Genomic DNA, 24,958 nt, shown 5'->3' with positions numbered 1-24,958 from the left:
ACACACACCACACGCTCTCATACAACACACACACACCACACGCTCTCATACAACACACACACACCACACGCTCTCATACAACACACACACACACCACACGCTCTCATACAACACACACACACACCACACGCTCTCATACAACACACACACACACCACACGCTCTCATACAACACACACACACACCACACGCTCTCATACAACACACACACACACTCCTCCTCGCCCACAGCTATCACACACACACACACTCCCCCTCACCCACAGCTATCACACACACTCCCCCTCACCCACAGCTATCACACACACTCCCCCTCACCCACAGCTATCACACACACTCCCCCTCACCCACAGCTATCACACACACTCCCCCTCACCCACAGCTATCACACACACTCCCCCTCACCCACAGCTATCACACACACTCCCCCTCACCCACAGCTATCACACACACTCCCCCTCACCCGCAGCTATCACACACACTCCCCCTCACCCGCAGCTATCTCACACACTCCCCCTCACCCACAGCTATCACACACACTCCCCCTCACCCGCAGCTATCACACACACACACACACTCCCCCTCACCCGCAGCTATCGCACACACACTCTCCCCCTCACCCGCAGCTATCACACACACACTCCCCCTCACCCGCAGCTATCACACACACTCCCCCTCACCCGCAGCTATCACACACACTCCCCCTCACCCACAGCTATCACACACACTCCCCCTCACCCACAGCTATCACACACACTCCCCCTCACCCACAGCTATCACACACACTCCCCCCTCACCCACAGCTATCACACACACTCCCCCTCACCCACAGCTATCACACACACACACACACTCTCCCTCACCCACAGCTATCGCACACACACTCTCCCCCTCACCCGCAGCTATCACACACACACCACATGCTCTCATACAACACACACACCACACGCTCTCATACAACACACACACCACACGCTCTCATACAACACACACACCACACGCTCTCATACAACACACACACCACACGCTCTCATACAACACACGCTCTCAAACAACACACCCACACCACACGCTCTCATACAACACACGCTCTCATACAACACACCCACACCACACGCTCTCATACAACACACACACACCACACGCTCTCCCTCGCCCACAGCTATCACACACAGCTAACACACACACACACTCCCCCTCACCCACAGCTATCACATACACTCCCCCTCACCCACAGCTATCACATACACTCCCCCTCACCCCCAGCTATCACACACACACACTCCCCCTCACCCCCAGCTATCACACACACTCCCCCTCACACGCAGCTATCACACACACACACACTCCCCCTCACCTATCACACACACTCCCCCTCACCCGCAGCTATCACACACACCCTCCCCCTCACCCACAGCTATCACACACACACTCCCCCTCACCGCCAGCTATCACACACACACTCCCACTCACCCACAGCTATTACACACACACACACTCTCTCCCACAGCTATCACACACACACACTCCCCCTCACCCCCAGCTATCACACACACACACACTCCCCCTCACCCCCAGCTATCACACACACACACACACACTCCCCCTCACCCACAGCTATCTCACACACACTCCCCCTCACCCCCAGCTATTACACACACACACTCCCCCTCACCCACAGCTATCTCTCACACACACACACTCCCCCTCACCCCCAGCTATTACACACACACACACACACTCCCCCTCACCCCCAGCTATTACACACACACACTCCCCCCCTCACCCCCAGATATTACACACACACACACACACTCCCCCTCACCCCCAGCTATTACACACACACACACACTCCCCCTCACCCCCAGCTATTACACACACACACACTCCCCCTCACCCCCAGCTATTACACACACACACACACTCCCCCTCACCCCCAGCTATTACACACACACACACACACACTCCCCCTCACCCCCAGCTATTACACACACACACACACACACTCCCCCTCACCCCCAGCTATTACACACACACACACTCCCCCTCACCCCCAGCTATTACACACACACACACACACACTCCCCCTCACCCCCAGCTATTACACACACACACACACACACTCCCCCTCACCCCCAGCTTTCTCACACACACTCCCCCTCACCCCCAGCTATTACACACGCACACACACTCCCCCTCACCCCCAGCTATTACACACACACTCCCCCTGCCCCCCAGCTATTACACACACACCCCTTCCCCCCAGCTATTACACACACACCCCTTCCCCCCAGCTATTACACACACACCCCTCACCCCCAGCTATTACACACACACCCCTTCCCCCCAGCTATTACACACACACACTCTCCCCCTCAGCCCCAGCTATTACACACACACACTCCCCCCCTCACCCCCAGATATTACACACACACACACACACTCCCCCTCACCCCCCAGCTATTACACACACACTCCCCCTCGCCCACAGCTATCTCACACACACACACACTCCCCCTCCCACACAGCTCTCACACACACACACACTCCCCCTCGCCCACAGCTATCACACACACACTCCCCCTCGCCCACAGCTATCTCACACACACACACACTCCCCCTCCCACACAGCTCTCATACACACACACTCCCCCTCACCCACAGCTATTACACACACACACACACTCCCCCTCGCCCACAGCTATCACACACACACTCCCCCTCGCCCACAGCTATCTCACACACACACACACTCCCCCTCAGCTCTCACACACACTCCCCCTCCCACACAGCTATCACACACACACACTCCCCCTCACCCACAGCTATCACACACACACACTCCCCCTTCCCCCCAGCTATTACACACACACCCCTTCCCCCCAGCTATTACACACACACCCCTTCCCCCCAGCTATTACACACACACCCCTTCCCCCCAGCTATTACACACACACACTCCCCCCCCTCACCCCCAGATATTACACACACACACACACTCCCCCTCACCCCCAGCTATTACACACACACACACTCCCCCACACCCACAGCTATTACACACACACACACACTCCCCCTCGCCCACAGCTATCACACACACACTCCCCCTCGCCCACAGTTATCTCACACACACACTCCCCCTCCCACACAGCTCTCACACACACACACTCCCCCTCACCCACAGCTATTACACACACACACTCCCCCTCGCCCACAGCTATCACACACACACTCCCCCTCGCCCACAGCTATCTCACACACACTCCCCCTCCCACACAGCTCTCACACACACTCCCCCTCCCACACAGCTATCACACACACACACTCCCCCTCACCCACAGCTATCACACACACACACTCCCCCTCACCCACAGCTATTACACACACACACTCCCCCTCGCCCACAGCTATCACACACACACTCCCCCTCGCCCACAGCTATCTCACACACACACACACACTCCCCCTCCCACACAGCTCTCACACACACTCCCCCTCCCACACAGCTATCACACACACACACTCCCCCTCACCCACAGCTATCACACACACACACTCCCCCTCACCCACAGCTATCACACACACACACTCCCCCTCACCCACAGCTATCACACACACTCACTCCCCCTCACCCACAGCTATCACACACACACACTCCCCCTCACCCACAGCTATCACACACACACACTCCCCCTCACCCACAGCTATCGCACACACACTCCCCTTCACCCACAGCTATCACGCACACACACTCCCCCTCACCCACAGCTATCACGCACACACACTCCCCCTCACCCACATCTATCACGCACACACACTCCCCCTCACCCACAGCTATCACACACACTCCCCCTCACCCACCGCTATCACACACACTCCCCCTCACCCACCGCTATCACACACACACACTCCCCCTCACCCACCGCTATCACACACACTCCCCCTCACCCACAGCTATCACACACACTCCCCCTCACCCACAGCTATCTCACACACACACACACTCCCCCTCAGCTATCTCACACACACACACACTCCCCCTCACCCATCACACACACACACACTCCCCCTCACCCACAGCTATCACACACACTCCCCCTCACCCACAGCTATCACACACACAGACACTCCCCCTCACCATCACACACACACTCCCCCTCACACACACACACACTCCCCCTCACCCACAGCTATCACACACACTCCCCCTCACCCACAGCTATCTCACACACACACACTCCCCCTCACCCATCACACACACACACTCCCTCACCCACAGCCATCACACACACTCCCTCCCCCACAGCTATCACACACACACACTCCCCCTCCCCCACAGCTATCACACACACACACTCCCCCTCACCAACAGCTATCACACACACACACTCCCCCTCACCCACAGCTATCACACACACACACACACTCCCCCTCACCCACAGCTATCACACACACTCCCCCTCACCCACAGCTATCACACACACTCCCCCCTCACCCACAGCTATCACTCACACACACTCCCCCTCCCCCACAGCTATCTCACACACACACACTCCCCCTCACCCACAGCTATCACACACACACTCCCCCTCACCCACAGCTATCACACACACACTCCCCCTCACCCACAGCCATCACACACACACACACTCCCCCTCCCCCACAGCTATCACACACACACACTCCCTCACAGCTATCACACACACACACTCCCCCTCCCCCACAGCTATCACACACACACACACTCCCCCTCACCCACAGCTATCACACACACACACTCCCCCTCCCCCACAGCTATCACACACACTCCCCCTCCCCCACAGCTATCACACACACTCCCCCTCCCCCACAGCTATCACACACACACACTCCCCCTCCCCCACAGCTATCTCACACACACACACACACACACTCCCCCTCACCCACAGCTATCACACACACACTCCCCCTCACCCACAGCTATCACACACACTTCCCCTCACTCACGGCTATCATACACACACTCCCCCTCACCTTCTGCATCTTCATCATGTCAATGCCAAAGTGGGCCAGATGCTCTGCCAGGCTGGGATCAAGCACCATGTCATCCTCATCATAAGAGTACACATCTGTGAATAGAGGGGGGGGGGGGGTCAACAGAGTGGATATGCACAGTAATGGCATTGTATGTGACCTAAAGCACTCACCAGCTCCATCAGGGGTTATTGTGCCCAACTTAACAGCCAAGGGGTAGCCGGTCTGGCGGTAGTGCTGTACTGCGTGATTGTTCCCTCCACTCCCATCAAAGTAACGCCTGCCGCATAGGATGGCACCGTCTGTCATATTGAGCCACAGGTTCTCCCGCAGGTCACACACACTGCATTTCCAGCCGCTGTGTAATGTGAAATGAAATGAGGATGAATGTAATGTTAGTAGAACGGAGAGGAGTACAATGTCTATGGCGTACTACAGAAGCAGATGTTACTAGACTCAGGTATTATTGCTATAGAAAATGTTAAATTAATACACCAAAAAGCCAATTGGGGCTGGGTCTGAATAAATTTAGAACTACCCAATAAGTATAAAAACTAAATTTATGCTTACCTGATAAATTACTTTCTTTTACGATATGACGAGTCCACGGATATTAACCTCCTGCTAACAGGAAGTGGCAAAGAGCACCACAACAGAACTGTATATATAGCCCCAGCCCCCTCCCCTTCCCCTCCACCCTCAGTCATTCGGCCGAAGGTTATAGGAAGAGAAAAGGAAAGGCTAAAAAGGTGCAGAGGTGACTGAAGTTTTCAAAAAATAAACCTGTCTTAAAATAACAGGGAGGGCCGTGGACTCGTCATATCGTAAAAGAAAGTAATTTATCAGGTAAGCATAAATTTAGTTTTCTTTTACAAAGATATGACGAGTCCACGGATTTCAGACCAATACCAAAGCAATAGGACACAGATGAAAGGGAGGGACAAGACAGGAAACTAAACGGAAGGCACCACTGCTTGAAGAACCTTTCTCCCAAAGATAGCCTCAGAAGAAGCAAAAGTATCAAATTTGGAAAATTTGGAAAAAGTGTGAAGGGAGGACCAAGTCGCAGCCTTACAAATCTGTTCAACAGAAGCATCGTTTTTAAAAGCCCATGTGGAAGCCACAGCCCTAGTAGAATGAGCCGTAATTCTTTCAGGAGACTGCTGTCCAGCAGTCTCATATGCCAGGCGGATGATACTTCTCAGCCAAAGAGAAAGAGAGATAGCCGTAGCTTTCTGACCCCTACGCTTTCCAGAATAAACAATGAATAATGAAGATGATTGACAGAAATCCTTAGTTGCCTGTAAGTAAAACTTTAAGGCACGGACCATGTCCAAGTTATGTAACAGACGCTCCTTCTTAGGAGGATTAGGACACAAGGAAGGAACAACAATTTCCTGATTAATATTCTTATTCGAAACAACCTTAGGAAGGAACCCAGGTTTGGTACGTAAAAACCACCTTATCAAAATGAAATATGAGATAAGGCAAATCACACTGTAACGCTGAAAGCTCAGAAACTCTTCGAGCAGAAGAAATAGCAATCAAAAACAGAACTTTCCAAGATAATAGTTTAATATCTATGGAAAGCATAGGTTCAAACGGAACCCCTTGCAGAACGCGAAGAACTAAATTCAAACTCCAGGGAGGAGTAATATCTAAATACAGGCTTAATTCTAGATAGAGTCTGACAAAAAGACTGAACATCTGGTACATTTGCCAAACGTTTGTGAAACAGAATTGACAAAGCTGAAATTTGTCCCTTTAAGGAACCTGCTGATAACCCTTTCTCCAATCCTTCTTGGAGAAAAGACAAAATCCTAGGAATCCTAACTTTACTCCATGAGTAACTCTTGGATTCACACCAATAAAGATATTTACGTCATATCTTATGATAGAGCTTTCTAGTCTGAATCAAAGTATTGATAACTGAATCGGAGAATCCTCGCTTTGCTAAAATCAAGCGTTCAATCTCCACGCAGTCAGTTGCAGAGAAATGAGATTTGGATGTTGGAAAGGACCTTGAATGAGAAGGTCCTGTCTCAACGGAAGTTTCCTCTGTGGCAGAGAGGACATGTCCACTAGATCCGCATACCAAGTCCTGCGTGGCCACGCAGGCACTATCAGGATCACTGAAGCTCTCTCCTGTTTGATTCGAGCAATCACGCGTGGGAGGAGAGGAAACGGCGGAAACACATAAGCTAGGCTGAACAACCAAGGTACCGCCAAGGCATCTATCAGTTCGGCCTGAGGATCCCTTGACCGGGGACCGGGATCCGTATCTTGGAAGCTTGGCATTCTGACAAGATGCCATCAAATCAAATTCCGGTCTGCCCCATCTGAGATTCAATGAGGCAAATACCTCCGGGTGAAGTTCCCACTCCCCCGGATGAAAAGTCTGTCGACTTAGAAAATCTGCTTCCCAGTTCTTTACCCCTGGGATGTAGATCGCTGACATATGACAAGAGTGGGCCTCTGCCCAACTGATTATCTTGGATACTTCTATCATCGCTAAGGAACTCCTTGTTCCCCCCTGATGATTGACATATGCCACAGTCGTTATGTTGTCTGACTGGAATCTGATGAATTTGGCCGAAGCCAACTGAGGCCACGCCTGAAGCGCACTGAATATTGCTCTCAGTTCCAGAATATTGATTGGAAGTAGAGACTCCACCTGAGTCCAAACACCCTGAGCCTTCAGAGAGTTCCAAACTGCACCCCAGCCCAGAAGGCTGGCATCTGTTGTCACTATCACCCACAAGGGTCTGCGGAAACAAGTCCCCTGGGGCAGATGATCTGGCGACAACCACCAAAGAAGAGAGTTTCTGGTCTCTTGATCCAGAATTATCTTTGGAGATAAATCAGCATAATCCCCATTCCCCTGACCGAGCATGCACAGGTGCAGAGGTCTGAGATGAAAGCGAGCAAACGGAACAATGTCAATTGCCGCTACCATTAATCCGATTAACTCCATACACTGAGCCACTGATAGCCGAGGAATGGACAGAAGTGCTCGGCAAGCATTCAAAATCTTTGATTTTCTGACCTCCGTCAGAAATACTTTCATGGCTACCGAGTCTATCAGAGTTCCCAAGAAAGGAACCCTTGTCTGTGGAACAAGTGAACTCTTCTCTATGTTCACCTTCCAGCCGTGAGTTCTCAGAAAAGACAACAGTGTGTCCATGTGAGATTTTGTCAGATGATATGTTGACGCCTGAATCAGAATATCGTCCAGATAAGGCGCCAACCGATACCCCTTGCGGTCTGAGAACCGCCAAAAGAGACCCTAGAACCTTTGTGAAGATTCTGGGTGCTGTGGCCAACCCGAAAGGAAGAGCCACAAACTGATAATGTTTGTCCAAGAAGGCAAACCTTAGAAACCGATGGATGATCTTTGTGGATTGGAATATGAAGGTAAGCATCCTTCAAATCCACAGTAGTCATATATTGACCCTCCTGGATCATTGGCAAAATCGTTTAGAATTGTCTCCATCTTGAATGATGGAACTCTTAGGGACCACAAATAGGTTTGAGTAAAACCCTGTCCCTGTTCCAATTTTGGAACAGGACAGATTACTCCCATAGTAAAAAGGTCTTTTACACAGCGAAAGAACGCCTCTCTCTTTATCTGGTTTGCAGATAATTTTGAAAGATGAAATCTCCCTCTTGGGAGAAAATCCTTTAATTCCAATTGATAACCGTGGGTCACTATTTCTAGTGCCCAGGAATCCTGTACATCTCTTGCCCAAGCCTGAGCAAAGAAAGAAAGTCTGCCCCCTACTAGATCCGGTCTCGGATCGGGGGCCAACCCTTCATGCTGCTTTGTGGAAGAAGATGCGGGGGGTCCTCCTTTAAAGTTCCGAAAGAAACGAAAATTATTCTGTTTACCCCTCATTTTAACCGACCTATCCTGAGGTAGGGCATGGCCCTTACCTCCTGTAATATCAGAAATTATTGCCTTCAATTCTGGCCCAAAAAGGGTCTTACCTTTAAAGGGAATAGCTAAAAGCTTATGTTTTGATGACACATCAGCAGACCAAGATTTGAGCCACAATGCTCTACGTGCTAAAATAGCAAATCCTGCATTTTTTGCCGCTAATTTAGCAATTTGAAAAGCGGCATCAGTAATAAAAGAATTAGCTAGCTTAAGAGCCTCAAACCAAAAAGCTGCTGCAGTAGTTACTGGAACAATGCAAGCCGTAGGTTGTAAAAGAAATCCCTGATTAACAAATAATTTCTTTAGTAGACCCTCTAATTTCTTATCCATAGGATCCTTGAAAGCACAACTATCCTCAATGGGTATAGTAGTACGCTTAGCTATGGAACATATAGCTCCCTCTACCTTAGGGACCGCTTGCCATGAGTCCCGAATGGTATCTGATATAGGAAACATTTTCTTAAAATTAGGAGAGGGAGAAAACGGTATACCTGGTCTATCCCATTCCTTACTAATAATTTCCAAAATTCTCTTAGGAACTGGAAAAACATCAGTGTAAGTAGGAACTTCCAAATATTTATCCATTTTACACAATTTCTCTGGAGGAATCACAATAGGATCACAATCATCCAGAGTCACTAAAACCTCCCTAAGCAACAGGTGGAGGTGTTCAAGCTTAAATTTAAATGACATAGCATCCGAATCTGTCTGAGGCAAAACATTCCCTGAATCAGAATTTTCACCCTCAGACAGTAATTCCCTAATCCCCAACTCAGAGCACTGTGAGGGAACATCGGAAATAGCTAATAAAGCATCAGAGGATTCAGTATTAACATTAATACTTGACCTACTGCGTTTACCCTGCAACACTGGTAATTTAGACAATACCTCTGTAAGGGTAGTTGACATAACTGCAGCCATCTCCTGCAGAGTAAAGGAATTAGACGCACTAGAAGTAATAGGCGTCGCTTGTGTGGGCATAAAAGGTTGTGACACTTGGGGAGAATTGGATGGCATATCCTGATTCTCTTCAGACTGAGAATCATCCCTAGGCACACTTACTTTATCTAAAATATGCTTTTTACATTGTAAAGCCCTTTCAGTACAAAAGTTACACAATGGAGGGGGTTACACAATAGCTTTTAAACACATAGAACAATGAGAAACCTCAATGTCAGACATGTTGAACAGACTAGTAATACCACAAAAGCCGTTTAAACACTTATTTATAGCATAAAATAAACATTCGAAAAAAACAATTTATGCTAACCTGATAAATTTATTTCTCTTGTGATGTATCGAGTCCACAGATTCATTCATACTTGTGGGTATTCTCCTTCCCTACAGGAAGTGGCAAAGAGAGCACCCACAGCAGAGCTGCCTATATAGCTCCCCCCTTAGCTCCACCCCCCAGTCATTCGACCGAAGGCTAGGAAGAAAAAGGAGAAACTATAGGGTGCAGTAGTGACTGAAGTTTTTTAAATAAAAATATATTGCCTGTCTTAATAAACAGGGCGGGCCGTGGACTCGATACATCACAAGAGAAATAAATTTATCAGGTAAGCATGAATTATGTTTTCTCTTGTAAGATGTATCGAGTCCACAGATTCATCCATACTTGTGGGATACCAATACCAAAGCTTTAGGACACGGATGAAGGGAGGGACAAGACAGGGACCTTAAACGGAAGGCACCACTGCTTGTAGAACGTTTCTCCCAAAAATAGCCTCAGAAGAAGCAAAAGTATCGAATTTGTAAAATTTGGAAAATGTATGAAGCGAAGACCAAGTCGCCACCTTACAAATCGGTTCAACAGAAGCCTCATTTTTAAAAGCCCATGTGGAAGCCACTGCTTTAGTAGAATGAGCAGTAATTCTTTCAGGAGGCTGCTGTCCAGCAGTCTCATAGGCCAAACGGATGATGCTTTTCAGCCAAAAGGAAAGAGAGGTAGCCGTAGCCTTTTGACCTCTCCGTTTACCAGAATAGATAACAAACAATGAAGATGTTTGACGGAAATCTTTAGTTGCTTGTAAGTAGAACTTTAAAGCATGAAACCACATCAAGATTGTGCAACAGACGTTCCTTCTTTGATGAAGGATTAGGACTCAGAGAAGGAACAACAATCTCCTGATTGATATTCCTATTAGAAACAACCTTAGGAAGAAACCCAGGTTTGGTACGCAAAACCACCTTATCTGCATGGAAAACAAGGTAAGGTGAATCACACTGTAAAGCAGATAACTCAGAAACTCTTCGAGTCGAAGAGATAGCTACTAAAAACAAAACTTTCCAAGATAGAAGCTTAATATCTATGGAATGCATAGGTTCAAACGGAACCCCTTGAAGAACCTTAAGAACTAAGTTTAGGCTCCATGGTGGAGCAACAGGTTTAAATACAGGCTTGATCCTGACCAAGGCCTGACTAAATGCTTGAACGTCTGGGACATCTGCCAGACGTTTGTGTAAAAGAATAGACAAAGCAGATCTTTTAACGAACTAGCTGATAATCCCTTCTCCAATCCTTCTTGAAGAAAACACAATATTCTAGGAATCCTAATATTACTCCATGAGTAACCCTTGGATTCACGCCCATAAAAATATTTGCGCCAAATCTTATGATAAATCTTCCTGGTGACAGGCTTTCTAGCTTGAATCAGGGTATCAATGACCGACAGAGAAACCACGCTTTGATAGAATCAGGTGTTCAATCTCCAAGCAGTCAGACGCAGAGAAATAAGATTTGGATGCGTGAATGGACCTTGGATTAGAAGGTCCTGCCTCATTGGCAGAGACCACGGTGGAACTGATGACATGTCCACTAGGTCTGCATACCAAACCCTGCATGGCCACGCAGGTGCTATCAGAATCACCGAAGCCCTCTCCTGCTTGATTCTGGCAACCAGACGTGGAAGGAGAGGAAACAGTGGAAATACATAGGCCAGATTGAAGGACCAGGGCACTGCTAGAGCATCTATCAGTACCGCCTGGGGATCCCAGGACCTGGACCCGTAACGAGGAAGTCTGGCATTCTGTCAGGACACTATCAGATCCAATTCTGGTGTGCCCCATAGCTGAGTCAGCTGGGCAAATACCTCCGGATGGAGCTCCCACTCCCCCGGATGAAAAGTCTGACGACTTAGGAAATCCGCCTCCCAGTTCTCTACTCCTGGGATATGGATTGCTGAGAGATGGCAAGAGTGATCCTCCGCCCATCGGATTATTTTGGTTACCTCCATCATCGCTAGAGAACTCAGTGTTCCTCCTTGATGATTGATATAAGCTACAGTCGTGATGTTGTCCGACTGAAATCTAATATATTTGGCCGCAGCAAGCTGAGGCCACGCCTGAAGCGCATTGAATATCGTCCCTTTTGCTTGTTTCTCTTATCCTGAGGGAGAAGATGACCCTTACCTCCCGTAATATCAGAGATTATTTCCATCAAGCCCGGTCCAAACAAGGTCTTCCCTTTGTAAGGAATCGCTAAAAGTTTAGACTTAGATGATACATCCGCAGACCAAGGCTTTAACCATAAGGCTCTGAGGGCTAGAACAGAAAACCCTGAAATCTTTGCTCCCAGTTTAAGAACCTGAAGGGAAGCATCAGTAATAAAAGAATTAGCCAATTTAAGAGCCTTTATCCTATCCTGGATCTTGTCCAGAGGAGTGTCTGTCCTAATAGCATCAGACAACGCGCACTAGTGACGGTGGCAATGCACACAGCTGGTTGCCATTGTAAACCTTGTGGTACATACATCTTTTTGAGTAACCCCTCTAATTTTTTGTCCATAGGATCTTTAAAGGCACAACTATCCTCTATGTGGATAGTAGTTCTCTTAGCCAGAGTGGAAACCACTCCCTCCACCTTGGGGACTGTTTGCCAAGCCTCCATGACAGAGTCAGCTATGGGAAACATCTTTTAAAATATAGGAGATGGAGAGAAAGGGATACCTGGTCTCTCCCACTCCTTAGCAATGATCTCAGAAGCTCGATCTGGTACTAGAAAAACCTCTATCGAGGAAGGTACCTCAAAATATTTGTTTAGCTTACTGGATTTCTTAGGATTAACTACGACCATAGTGTCGCTGTCGTCTAATGTAGCTAAAACCTCCTTAAGTAACAGACAGAGGTGCTCAAGCTTAAACCTGAAGGATACAACATCAGTATCAGCAGTAGGAATTACACTGTCAGAGTCTGAGATTTCACCTTCAGATGCTACCGAAGGATCCTCCTCCTCAGGTTTCTGGGAGGGGACATCCAAAATAGCAACAACTGCATCAGTAACCTCACCTACTGAATGTCTACTCTTCCTCTTCCCCTGCAACATGGGAAAGGCAGATAATGCATCAGAAACCGCAGAAGACATGAGAGAAGCGATGTCTTGCAACGTAACTCTTGGGGGAGTTAAAGAGGAAGTGCAGGGCACTGCATGTGTGGGCGAAACAAGATGGGACGCTTGAGGAGAAAGCTGCGGCATATATTGAACACTGACAGACTACTGAACATCATCCTCCTCAGAAAAAAGTCTAGCCCTGTAATTTAAAGTTCTCTCAATGCATGAGGAACAGAAAGGGATTAGTGGTTCCACATTGGCATTAAAACACAAAGTACAGGTTACATTTTGCAAAGCCTCTTGGTCCATTCTGACTCACAATGGTTCCAAATATCAAATAAAATGATCAAAAATTTTTTCAAAATTTAAGGCAGAAAAAAAACGTTACTGTTGCTTTAAAATTTAAATGCTAACTTTTTTATTTCTAAAACTGCAGTAAAAAACAGCAAGCCTAAACAGTTCACCTCTGCACCTCAGCAGCTTAGCTGAGGTGCCTACCTGCCTGACGACCCGGTTCTCTCTGAGCAGGAGCCGACTCTTTAGTGATAGATCCTGAACTCAGAAGGATAAACCAGACTCCGTTATAACGTACGCATAAAAAGAGCGCTATGTGTAGCAAAGACGGATGTTGCACTGCTTCCCCTACCGACAAAACGGAAGGAAAAGAAAAGCGCGCAATGAAAATGGTCGCCTCCTCTGGATCCGCCCATCATGGGCGTAACAAAAAGTTTTCTCCCGGTCGGTATGATATTACTAAGTGAAACAGCCGGGAGTATGGAACCACCAACATGCCTTACATAATTTTTATAGCCCCAGTGCCTGCGTGCTGTCCCCACTAAAGAGCCCAATACCTGAGCCTTTATATGGAGTTCCCATATGAAATAAAGTGCCTCTTATTCTAAGTCTTTTCTTGCAGCCCCAGAAAATATAGAAAGCACTTACCTGCTCTTAACGTAAGCAAAGAGAATGACTGGGTTGGGAGGAAAGGGAGGTGATATTTAACAGCTTTGCTGTGGTGCTCTTTGTCGCCTCCTGCTGGGCAGGAGTGATATTCCCAATAGTAATTAGATGATCCGTGGACTCATTGTGTCATTAAAAAGAAACAAAATTTATGCTTACCTGATAAATGTATTTATTTCTTGACACGGTCCGTCCTGTTTTTTAAGACAGGTCTTTTTGTTATGTTATAAACGTCAGGCACCTCAGCACCTTGTTGCTTCCTTATTCTCCTTTTGCTTCAGTCGAATGACTGGGGTTGGAGGGGAGGGAGGTGATATTTAACAGCTTTGCTGTGGTGCTCTTTGCCGCCTCCTGCTGGGCAGGAGTAATATTCCCAATAGTAATTAGCTGATCCGTGGACTCATTGTGTCAAGAAATAAATACATTTATCAGTTAAGTATAAATTTCGTTTTCTATGTAAATTTTTAGTAAAAGTTAAAAGGGGCACAGAACCCAAATTATTTTATTTTCTTTTGTGATTCAGATAGAACAGCAATTTTAGGAAACTTTCTAAGTTACTCCTATTATAAATTGTCTTCATTCTCTTGGTATCTTTATTTGAAAAGCAAGAATGTAAGTTTAGATGCCGGACCATTTTTGGTGAACAACCTGGGTTGTTCTTGCTGATTTTTTGATAAATTCACCCACCAATAAACAAGTGCTGTCCAGTGTTCTGAACCAAAAATAGCTTAGATGCCTTCTTTTTCAAATAAAGATAGCAAGAGAACAAAGAAAAATTGATAATAGGAGTAAATTAGAAAGTTGCTTAAAATTGCACGTTCTATCTGAATCACGAAAGAAAAAAATTTCGGTCCAATGTCCCTTTAAGTTTTTTTTATTAATCCGGTTAACCCCATCCTCTCAGTTATGGTCATTTAATATATAGGCACTGCCCTCCCATACATATATATTACTATAGGAGGGATTAGGGTGATTGTTTGCTCACCCTTACTTCTCTGATTTAATCATCAGGGAATTTCCTTGTTTAATTATTGCTACCGAAGCAGGTATTACCACAGACGCAGGTATTATTACCACCACAGACGCAGGTATTATTACCACCAGACGCAGGTATTACCACAGACGCAGGTATTATTATTACCACAGACGCAGGTATTACCACAGACGCAGGTATTATTACCACCACAGACGCAGGTATTATTACCACCACAGACGCAGGTATTATTACCACCACAGACGCAGGTATTATTACCACCACAGACGCAGGTATTACCACAGACGCAGGTATTATTACCACCACAGACGCAGGTATTACCACAGACGCAGGTATTACCACAGACGCAGGTATTACCACAGACGCAGGTATTACCACCACCACAGACGCAGGTATTATTACCACCACAGACGCAGGTATTATTACTACCACAGACGCAGGTATTATTACTACCACAGACGCAGGTATTACCACAGACGCATGTATTACCACAGACGCAGGTATTATTACCACCACAGACACAGGTATTACCACAGATGCAGGTATTATTACCACCACAGACGCAGGTATTACCACAGACGCATGTACCACCACAGACGCAGGTATTATTACCACCACAGACGCAGGTATTACCACAGACGCAGGTATTATTACCACCACCGACGCAGGTATTACCAAAGACGCAGGTATTATTACCACCACCGACGCAGGTATTATTACCACCACAGACACAGGTATTACCACAGACACAGGTATTACCACAGACACAGGTATTATTACCACCACAGACGCGGGTATTACCAGCAGCATGTGGGCTGTTACCTGGGAGGGATACGAGGGGCTCCGTCCAGCTGCTGTAGGTTAAAGGCGTGTTTGGACACCTGTCTCACCTCTCCATCCCATGCCTGGATCTCCTGTTTACGTGACGCAGAGTCAGCAGATAAAATGGCATCAATTGCAGAGGAGACCTGAAAAAGAGAGCAGAGGAGGATAAATTAGTAAGAAAATTACAACAAACAGGAGATCAGATGGAGAGTGAAAAAGTATGAAAGGGGAAAAGTAAACCTTTTTACAACAAATCATCTTGTTTAAGGACCCCAATACCCCTCACCTACAGCCAGTGGCGCTCGGCAGTCATTCCCACAGCCAGTGGCGCTCGGCAGTCATTCCCACAGCCAGTGGCGCTCGGCAGTCATTCCCACAGCCAGTGGCGCTCGGCAGTCATTCCCACAGCCAGTGGCGCTCGGCAGTCATTCCCACAGCCAGTGGCGCTCGGCAGTCATTCCCACAGCCAGTGGCGCTCGGCAGTCATTCCCACAGCCAGTGGCGCTCGGCAGTCATTCCCACAGCCAGTGGCGCTCGGCAGTCATTCCCACAGCCAGTGGCGCTCGGCAGTCATTCCCACAGCCAGTGGCGCTCGACAGTCATTCCCAGAGCCAGTGGCGCTCGACAGTCATTCCCAGAGCCAGTGGCGCTCGACAGTCATTCCCAGAGCCAGTGGCGCTCGACAGTCATTCCCAGAGCCAGTGGCCCTTGACAGTCTGTCAGGGTGCCAGGAATCAGACTGAGATGAGAAGTGTAAAAATAATCACACCTTTATTAATAGCAAAAAAATAATAAAAAGTCCACAAGTCAAATAACAAGCCAGGAGTCAAAACCAGAGCTGGTAGTCAGACGAGCCGAGTCAGGAGCCAAAGCGAATAGTCAGACGAGCCGGAATCAGGAACAAGGAAAACAGCAGAGTCAGGAACAAGCCAAGGATCAGGAAGGACGTCAGGCAGCCAGGTAATACACAGGAACTCTCACAAACAGGTCTGAGACAATGCAAAGGCAAAGTATACTGAACAGAGGCCCTTTAAATAATAAGTGATGACATCACAATTCTGAGACTGCATCCTGTCTCACACTGATGATGCACATCAGTCTGGCCATAAAAGGAAGTGCAGGAAATGAGCAGCATCCCCCACAATGCACCACAGTCAGCAAGAGAGGTGAGTAAAATGGCTGCCAGCAGCACATGGCAAACACAACAGGGAAAAAACCCTGACACAGTCATTCCCAGAGTCAGTGGCCCTTGACAGTCATTCCCAGAGCCAGTGGTGTTCCCTAGTCATTCCCAGAGCCAGTGGTGCTCCCCAGTCGTTCCCAGAGCCAGTGGTGCTCCCCAGTCGTTCCCAGGGCCAGTGGTGCTCCCCAGTCGTTCCCAGGGCCAGTGGTGCTCCCCAGTCGTTCCCAGAGCCAGTGGTGCTCCCCAGTCGTTCCTAGAGCCAGTGGTGCTCCCCAGTCGTTCCCAGAGCCAGTGGTGCTCCCCAGTCGTTCCCAGAGCCAGTGGTGCTCCCCAGTCGTTCCCAGAGCCAGTGGTGCTCCCCAGTCGTTCCCAGAGCCAGTGGTGCTCCCCAGTCGTTCCCAGAGCCAGTGGTGCTCCCCAGTCGTTCACAGAGCCAGTGGTGCTCCCCAGTCGTTCCCAGAGCCAGTGGTGCTCCCCAGTCGTTCCCAGAGCCAGTGGTGCTCCCCAGTCGTTCCCAGAGCCAGTGGTGCTCCCCAGTCGTTCCCAGAGCCAGTGGTGCTCCCCAGTCGTTCCCAGAGCCAGTGGTGCTCCCCAGTCGTTCCCAGGGCCAGTGGTGCTCCCCTGTCGTTCCCAGGGCCAGTGGTGCTCCCCAGTCATTCCAAGAGCCAGTGGTGCTCCCCAGTCATTCCCAGAGCCAGTGGTGCTCCCCAGTCATTCCCAGAGCCAGTGGTGCTCCCCAGTCATTCCCAGAGCCAGTGGTGCTCCCCAGTCATTCAAAATAAAAGTAAATTCAGCACACATGTACCAACTGCACTCTGCCAGGGATCCTGCAACCCCAAGTAATAGATAAAACCAGAAAAGGCAGCAGCATAAATTTTCACCAAGTTTATTTGGCTATACAAAAGCCCACAACGTTTCGGGGTATTAAAACCCTGACACAGTCATTCCCAGAGCCAGTGGTCCTCGACAGTCGTTCCCAGAGCCAGTGGTCCTCCCCAGTCGTTCCCAGAGGCAGTGGTCCTCCCCAGTCGTTCCCAGAGGTAGTGGTCCTCCCCAGTCGTTCCCAGAGGCAGTGGTCCTCCCTAGTCGTTCCCAGAGGCAGTGGTCCTCCCTAGTCGTTCCCAGAAGCAGTGGTCCTCCCCAGTCATTCCCAGAGGCAGTGGTCCTCCGCAGTCATTCCCAGAGGCAGTGGTCCTCCCCAGTCATTCCCAGAGGCAGTGGTCCTCCCCAGTCATTCCCAGAGGCAGTGGTCCTCCCCAGTCATTCCCAGAGGCAGTGGTCCTCCCCAGTCATTCCCAGAGGCAGTGGTCCTCCCCAGTCATTCCCAGAGGCAGTGGTCCTCCCCAGTCATTCCCAGAGGCAGTGGTCCTCCCCAGTCATTCCCAGAGGCAGGGGTCCTCCCCAGTCATTCCCAGAGGCAGGGGTCCTCCCCAGTCATTCCCAGAGGGACAAATGAACATTGCATTAGCCGTTGAGTTACCCATCTTCACAAGTCAAAAATGGAAAAGCTGATGGCAAAGATGAGGAATTGGAGGTGGAAGTAATAAAATCTCCCCCCCCCCCACCCCACCATTACTCACCCGATCTCTGACCATGTCTGGCAGACTTGCCAGCTCATCTCGCTGGATTTCCAGAAACTCTGGCAAAATGACCAACTTCACTTCCTCCTCAAACTCGCACTGCTCGTCACTCATGTCAAAGCCGCCCTCCATCCCTAGAAAGATAAACACCAGGACAAGACATGAAACAGCACCGATGGCAGCCAATACACTCAGATGGATGAATAAAAGATAAACTGACAGGGAGTGGAACTGATGCAACTGAAAACATCCATTCTAAATGTTTAGTGATCAATAGAAATGCCTAATGTATGGGGGATACATAGAAAAACAGTGACTGACTTACACAGATAATGAGTATGTGAGAGAGACCCACATAAAGAAAAAAGGAAAGACACACAAACTAAGACAGAGCTAAACAGAAAATACAACCGCGACAGGGCTAGGCAGGACACACAGAAGAGAAACAACTAGACGGGAAATGGACAAGAGAATGAGGAAGACAGGAAATACACAAGAGAAAGGACTAGACAGGAAATACACAAGAGAGAGAAAGGACTGGACAAGAAATACACAAGAGAGAAAGGACTAGACAGGAAATACACAAGAGAGAGAAAGGACTAGACAGGAAATACACAAGAGAGAGAAAGGACTAGACAGGAAATACACAAGAGAGAGAAAAGACTAGACAGGAAATACACAAGAGAGAGAAAGGACTAGACAGGAAATACACAAGAGAGAGAAAAGACTAGACAGGAAATACACAAGAGAGAAAGGACTAGACAGGAAATACACAAGAGAGAGAAAGGACTAGACAAGAAATACACAAGAGAGAGAAAGGACTAGACAGGAAATACACAAGAGAGAGAAAGGACTAGACAAGAAATACACAAGAGAGAGAAAGGACTAGACAGGAAATACACAAGAGAGAGAAAGGACTAGACAAGAAATACACAAGATAGAGAAAGGACTAGACAAGAAATACACAAGATAGAGAAAGGACTAGACAAGAAATACACAAGAGAGAAAGGACTAGACAGGAAATACACAAGAGAGAAAGAACTAGACAAGAAATACACAAGAGAGAGAAAGGACTAGACAGGAAATACACAAGAGAGAGAAAGGACTAGACAAGAAATACACAAGAGAGAAAGGACTAGACAGGAAATACACAAGAGAGAGAAAGGACTAGACAAGAAATAAACAAGAGAGAGAAAGGACTAGACAAGAAATACACAAGAGAGAGAAAGGACTAGACAAGAAATACACAGGAGAGAGAAAGGACTAGACAAGAAATACACAAGAGAGAGAAAGGACTAGACAAGAAATACACAAGAGAGAGAGAAAGGACTAGACAGGAAATACACAAGAGAGAGAAAGGACTAGACAAGAAATAAACAAGAGAGAGAAAGGACTAGACAAGAAATACACAAGAGAGAGAAAGGACTAGACAAGAAATACACAGGAGAGAGAAAGGACTAGACAAGAAATACACAAGAGAGAGAAATGACTAGACAAGAAATACACAAGAGAGAGAGAAAGGACTAGACAGGAAATACACAAGAGAGAAAGGACTAGACAGGAAATACACAAGAGAGAGAAAGGACTAGACAAGAAATACACAAGAGAGAAAGGACTAGACAGGAAATACACAAGAGAGAGAAAGGACTAGACAAGAAATACACAAGAGAGAGAAAGGACTAGACAAGAAATACACAAGAGAGAAAGGACTAGACAGGAAATACACAAGAGAGAGAAAGGACTAGACAAGAAATACACAAGAGAGAGAGAAAGGACTAGACAGGAAATACACAAGAGAGAAAGGACTAGACAGGAAATACACAAGAGAGAGAAAGGACTAGACAAGAAATACACAAGAGAGAAAGGACTAGACAGGAAATACACAAGAGAGAGAAAGGACTAGACAAGAAATACACAAGAGAGAGAAAGGACTAGACAAGAAATACACAAGAGAGAAAGGACTAGACAGGAAATACACAAGAGAGAGAAAGGACTAGACAAGAAATACACAAGAGAGAAAGGACTAGACAGGAAATACACAAGAGAGAGAAAGGACTAGACAAGAAATAAACAAGAGAGAGAAAGGACTAGACAAGAAATACACAAGAGAGAGAAAGGACTAGACAAGAAATACACAGGAGAAAGGACAGGAGAAAGGACTAGACAAGAAATACACAAGAGAGAAAGGACTAGACAAGAAATACACAAGAGAGAGAGAAAGGACTAGACAGGAAATACACAAGAGAGAAAGGACTAGACAAGAAATACACAAGAGAGAGAAAGGACTAGACAGGAAATACACAAGAGAGAGAAAGGACTAGACAAGAAATACACAAGAGAGAGAAAGGACTAGACAAGAAATACACAGGAGAAAGGACTAGACAAGAAATACACAAGAGAGAGAAAGGACTAGACAAGAAATACACAAGAGAGAGAAAGGACTAGACAGGAAATACACAAGAGAGAGAAAGGACTAGACAGGAAATACACAAGAGAGAGAAAGGACTAGACAAGAAACACACAAGAGAGAGAAAGGACTAGACAAGAAACACACAAGAGAGAGAAAGGACTAGACAAGAAATACACTAGAGAGAGAAAGGACTAGACATGAAATACACAAGAGAGAGAAAGGACTGGACAAGAAATACACAAGAGAGAGAAAGGACTAGACAAGAAATACACAAGAGAGAGAAAGGACTAGACAAGAAATACACAAGAGAGAGAAAGGACTAGACAGGAAATACACAAGAGAGAGAAAGGACTAGACAAGGAAATACACAGAGAGAGAGAAAGGACTAGACAGGAAATACACAAGAGAGAGAAAGGACTAGACAAGAAATACACAAGAGAGAAAGGACTAGACAAGAATACACAAGAGAGAGAAGGACTAGACAAGAAATACACAAGAGAGAGAACTAGACACAAGAGAGAGAGACTAGACAAGAATACACAGAGAGAGAGAAAGGACTAGACAGAAATACACAAGAGAGAGAAAGGACTAGACAGGAAATACACAAGAGAGGAAAGGACTAGACAGAAATACACAAGAGAGAGAAAGGACTAGACAAGAAATACACAAGAGAGAGAAAGGACTAGACAAGAAATACACAAGAGAGAAAGGACTAGACAAGAAATACACAAGAGAGAGAAAAGGACTAGACAAGAAATACACAAGAGAGAGACAGGACTAGACAGGAAATACACAAGAGAGAGAAAGGACTAGACAGGAAATACACAAGAGAGAGAAAGGACTAGACAGGAAATAAACAAGAGAGAGAAAGGACTAGACAGGAAATACACAAGAGAGAGAAAGGACTAGACAAGAAATACACAAGAGAGAGAAAGGACTAGACAAGAAATACACAAGAGAGAGAAAGGACTAGACAAGAAATACACAAGAGAGAGAAAGGACTAGACAAGAAATACACAAGAGAGAGAAAAGGACTAGACAGGAAATACACAAGAGAGAGACAGGACTAGACAGGAAATACACAAGAGAGAGAAAAGACTAGACAGGAAATACACAAGAGAGAGAAAAGACTAGACAGGAAATACACAAGAGAGAGAAAGGACTAGACAGGAAATACACAAGAGAGAGAAAGGACTAGACAGGAAATACACAAGAGAGAGAAAAGACTAGACAGGAAATACACAAGAGAGAAAGGACTAGACAGGAAATACACAAGAGAGAGAAAAGACTAGACAGGAAATACACAAGAGAGAAAGGACTAGACAGGAAATACACAAGAGAGAGAAAGGACTAGACAAGAAATACACAAGAGAGAGAAAGGACTAGACAGGAAATACACAAGAGAGAGAAAGGACTAGACAGGAAATACACAAGAGAGAGAAAAGACTAGACAGGAAATACACAAGAGAGAAAGGACTAGACAGGAAATACACAAGAGAGAGAAAGGACTAGACAAGAAATACACAAGAGAGAGAAAGGACTAGACAAGAAATACACAAGAGAGAAAGGACTAGACAGGAAATACACAAGAGAGAGAAAGAACTAGACAAGAAATACACAAGAGAGAGAAAGGACTAGACAAGAAATACACAAGAGAGAAAGGACTAGACTGGAAATACACAAGAGAGAGAAAGGACTGGACAAGAAATACACAAGAGAGAAAGGACTAGACAGGAAATACACAAGAGAGAGAAAGGACTAGACAAGAAATAAACAAGAGAGAGAAAGGACTAGACAGGAAATACACAAGAGAGAGAAAGGACTAGACAAGAAATACACAAGAGAGAGAAAGGACTAGACAGGAAATACACAAGAGAGAGAAAGGACTAGACAAGAAATACACAAGAGAGAAAGGACTAGACAGGAAATACACAAGAGAGAGAAAGGACTAGACAAGAAATAAGCAAGAGAGAGAAAGGACTAGACAAGAAATACACAAGAGAGAGAAAGGACTAGACAAGAAATACACAGGAGAGAGAAAGGACTAGACAAGAAATACACAAGAGAGAGAAAGGACTAGACAAGAAATACACAAGAGAGAGAGAAAGGACTAGACAGGAAATACACAAGAGAGAGAAAGGACTAGACAAGAAATAAACAAGAGAGAGAAAGGACTAGACAAGAAATACACAAGAGAGAGAAAGGACTAGACAAGAAATACACAAGAGAGAGAAAAGGACTAGACAAGAAATACACAAGAGAGAGAAAGGACTAGACAGGAAATACACAAGAGAGAGAAAAGACTAGACAGGAAATACACAAGAGAGAGAAAGGACTAGACAAGAAATACACAAGAGAGAGAAAGGACTAGACAAGAAATACACAAGAGAGAGAAAGGACTAGACAAGAAATACACAAGAGAGAGAAAGGACTAGACAGGAAATACACAAGAGAGAGAAAGGACTAGGACAAGGAAATACACAAGAGAGAGAAAGGACTAGACAGGAAATACACAAGAGAGAGAAAGGACTAGACAGGAAATACACAAGAGAGAGAAAGGACTAGACAAGAAATACACAAGAGAGAGAAAGGACTAGACAAGAAAATACACAAGAGAGAGAAAGGACTAGACAAGAAATACACAGAGAGAGAAAGGACTAGACAGGAAATTACACAGAGAGAGAAAGGAATGGACTAGACAGAATTACACAAGAGAGAGAAAGGACTAGACAAGAAATACACAAGAGAGAGAAAGGACTAGACAAGAAATACACAAGAGAGAGAAAGGACTAGGACAAGAAATACACAAAGAGAGAGAAAGGACTAGACAGGAAATACACAAGAGGAGAGAAAGGACTAGACAGGAAATACACAAGAGAGAGAAAGGACTAGACAGGAAATACCAAAGAGAGAAAGGACTACGAAACAAGAGACGAGAACAGGACTAGGACTAGACAAGAAATACACAGGAGAGAGAAAGGACTAGACAAGAAATACACAAGAGAGAGAAAGGACTAGACAGGAAATACACAAGAGAGAAAGGACTAGACACAAGAGAGAGAAAGGACTAGACAAATACACAAGAGAGAGAGAAAGGACTAGACAGGAAATACACAAGAGAGAGAAAGGACTAGGACAAGGAAATACACAAGAGAGAAAGGACTAGACAAGAAATACACAAGAGAGAGAAGGGACTAGACAGGAAATACACAAGAGAGAGAAAGGACTGACAAGAAATACACAAGAGAGAGAAAGGACTAGACAGAAATACACAAGAGAGAGAAAGGACTAGAAGAGAGAGAAAGGACTAGACAAGAAATACACAAGAGAGAGAAAGGACTAGACAGGAAATACACAAGAGAGAGAAAGGACTAGACAAGAAATAAACAAGAAAGAGAAAGGACTAGACAAGAAATACACAAGAGAGAGAAAGGACTAGACAAGAAATACACAGGAGAGAGAAAGGACTAGACAAGAAATACACAAGAGAGAAAGGACTTGTTTATTTCTTGTCAAGAAATACACAAGAGAGAGAGAAAGGACTAGACAGGAAATACACAAGAGAGAAAGGACTAGACAAGAAATACACAAGAGAGAGAAAGGACTAGACAGGAAATACACAAGAGAGAGAAAGGACTAGACAAGAAATACACAAGAGAGAGAAAGGACTAGACAAGAAATACACAGGAGAAAGGACTAGACAAGAAATACACAAGAGAGAGAAAGGA

At 46.4% G+C, this 24,958-nt stretch overlaps 1 protein-coding gene across 2 annotated transcripts in view; it reads right to left on the bottom strand.

Moving 5' to 3' along the window:
• The window catches only part of USP5 (ubiquitin specific peptidase 5), a 461,221-nt gene that overhangs the window by 318,196 nt on the left and 118,067 nt on the right, over positions 1-24,958 (bottom strand). For both annotated transcript variants that reach the window (XM_053692844.1, XM_053692845.1), the window contains exons 4-7: positions 18,821-18,954; positions 16,055-16,200; positions 5,186-5,370; positions 5,013-5,107 (exon numbers count right to left, since the gene is read on the bottom strand). In XM_053692844.1, the coding sequence (XP_053548819.1) occupies positions 5,013-5,107; positions 5,186-5,370; positions 16,055-16,200; positions 18,821-18,954 (560 nt within the window). The remainder of the gene's footprint in view (positions 1-5,012; positions 5,108-5,185; positions 5,371-16,054; positions 16,201-18,820; positions 18,955-24,958) is intronic.

This window comes from Bombina bombina, chromosome 9, assembly GCF_027579735.1.
Source record: "Bombina bombina isolate aBomBom1 chromosome 9, aBomBom1.pri, whole genome shotgun sequence".
Taxonomy (NCBI): domain Eukaryota; kingdom Metazoa; phylum Chordata; class Amphibia; order Anura; family Bombinatoridae; genus Bombina; species Bombina bombina.
This window is presented reverse-complemented; position numbering and strand designations above follow the sequence as displayed.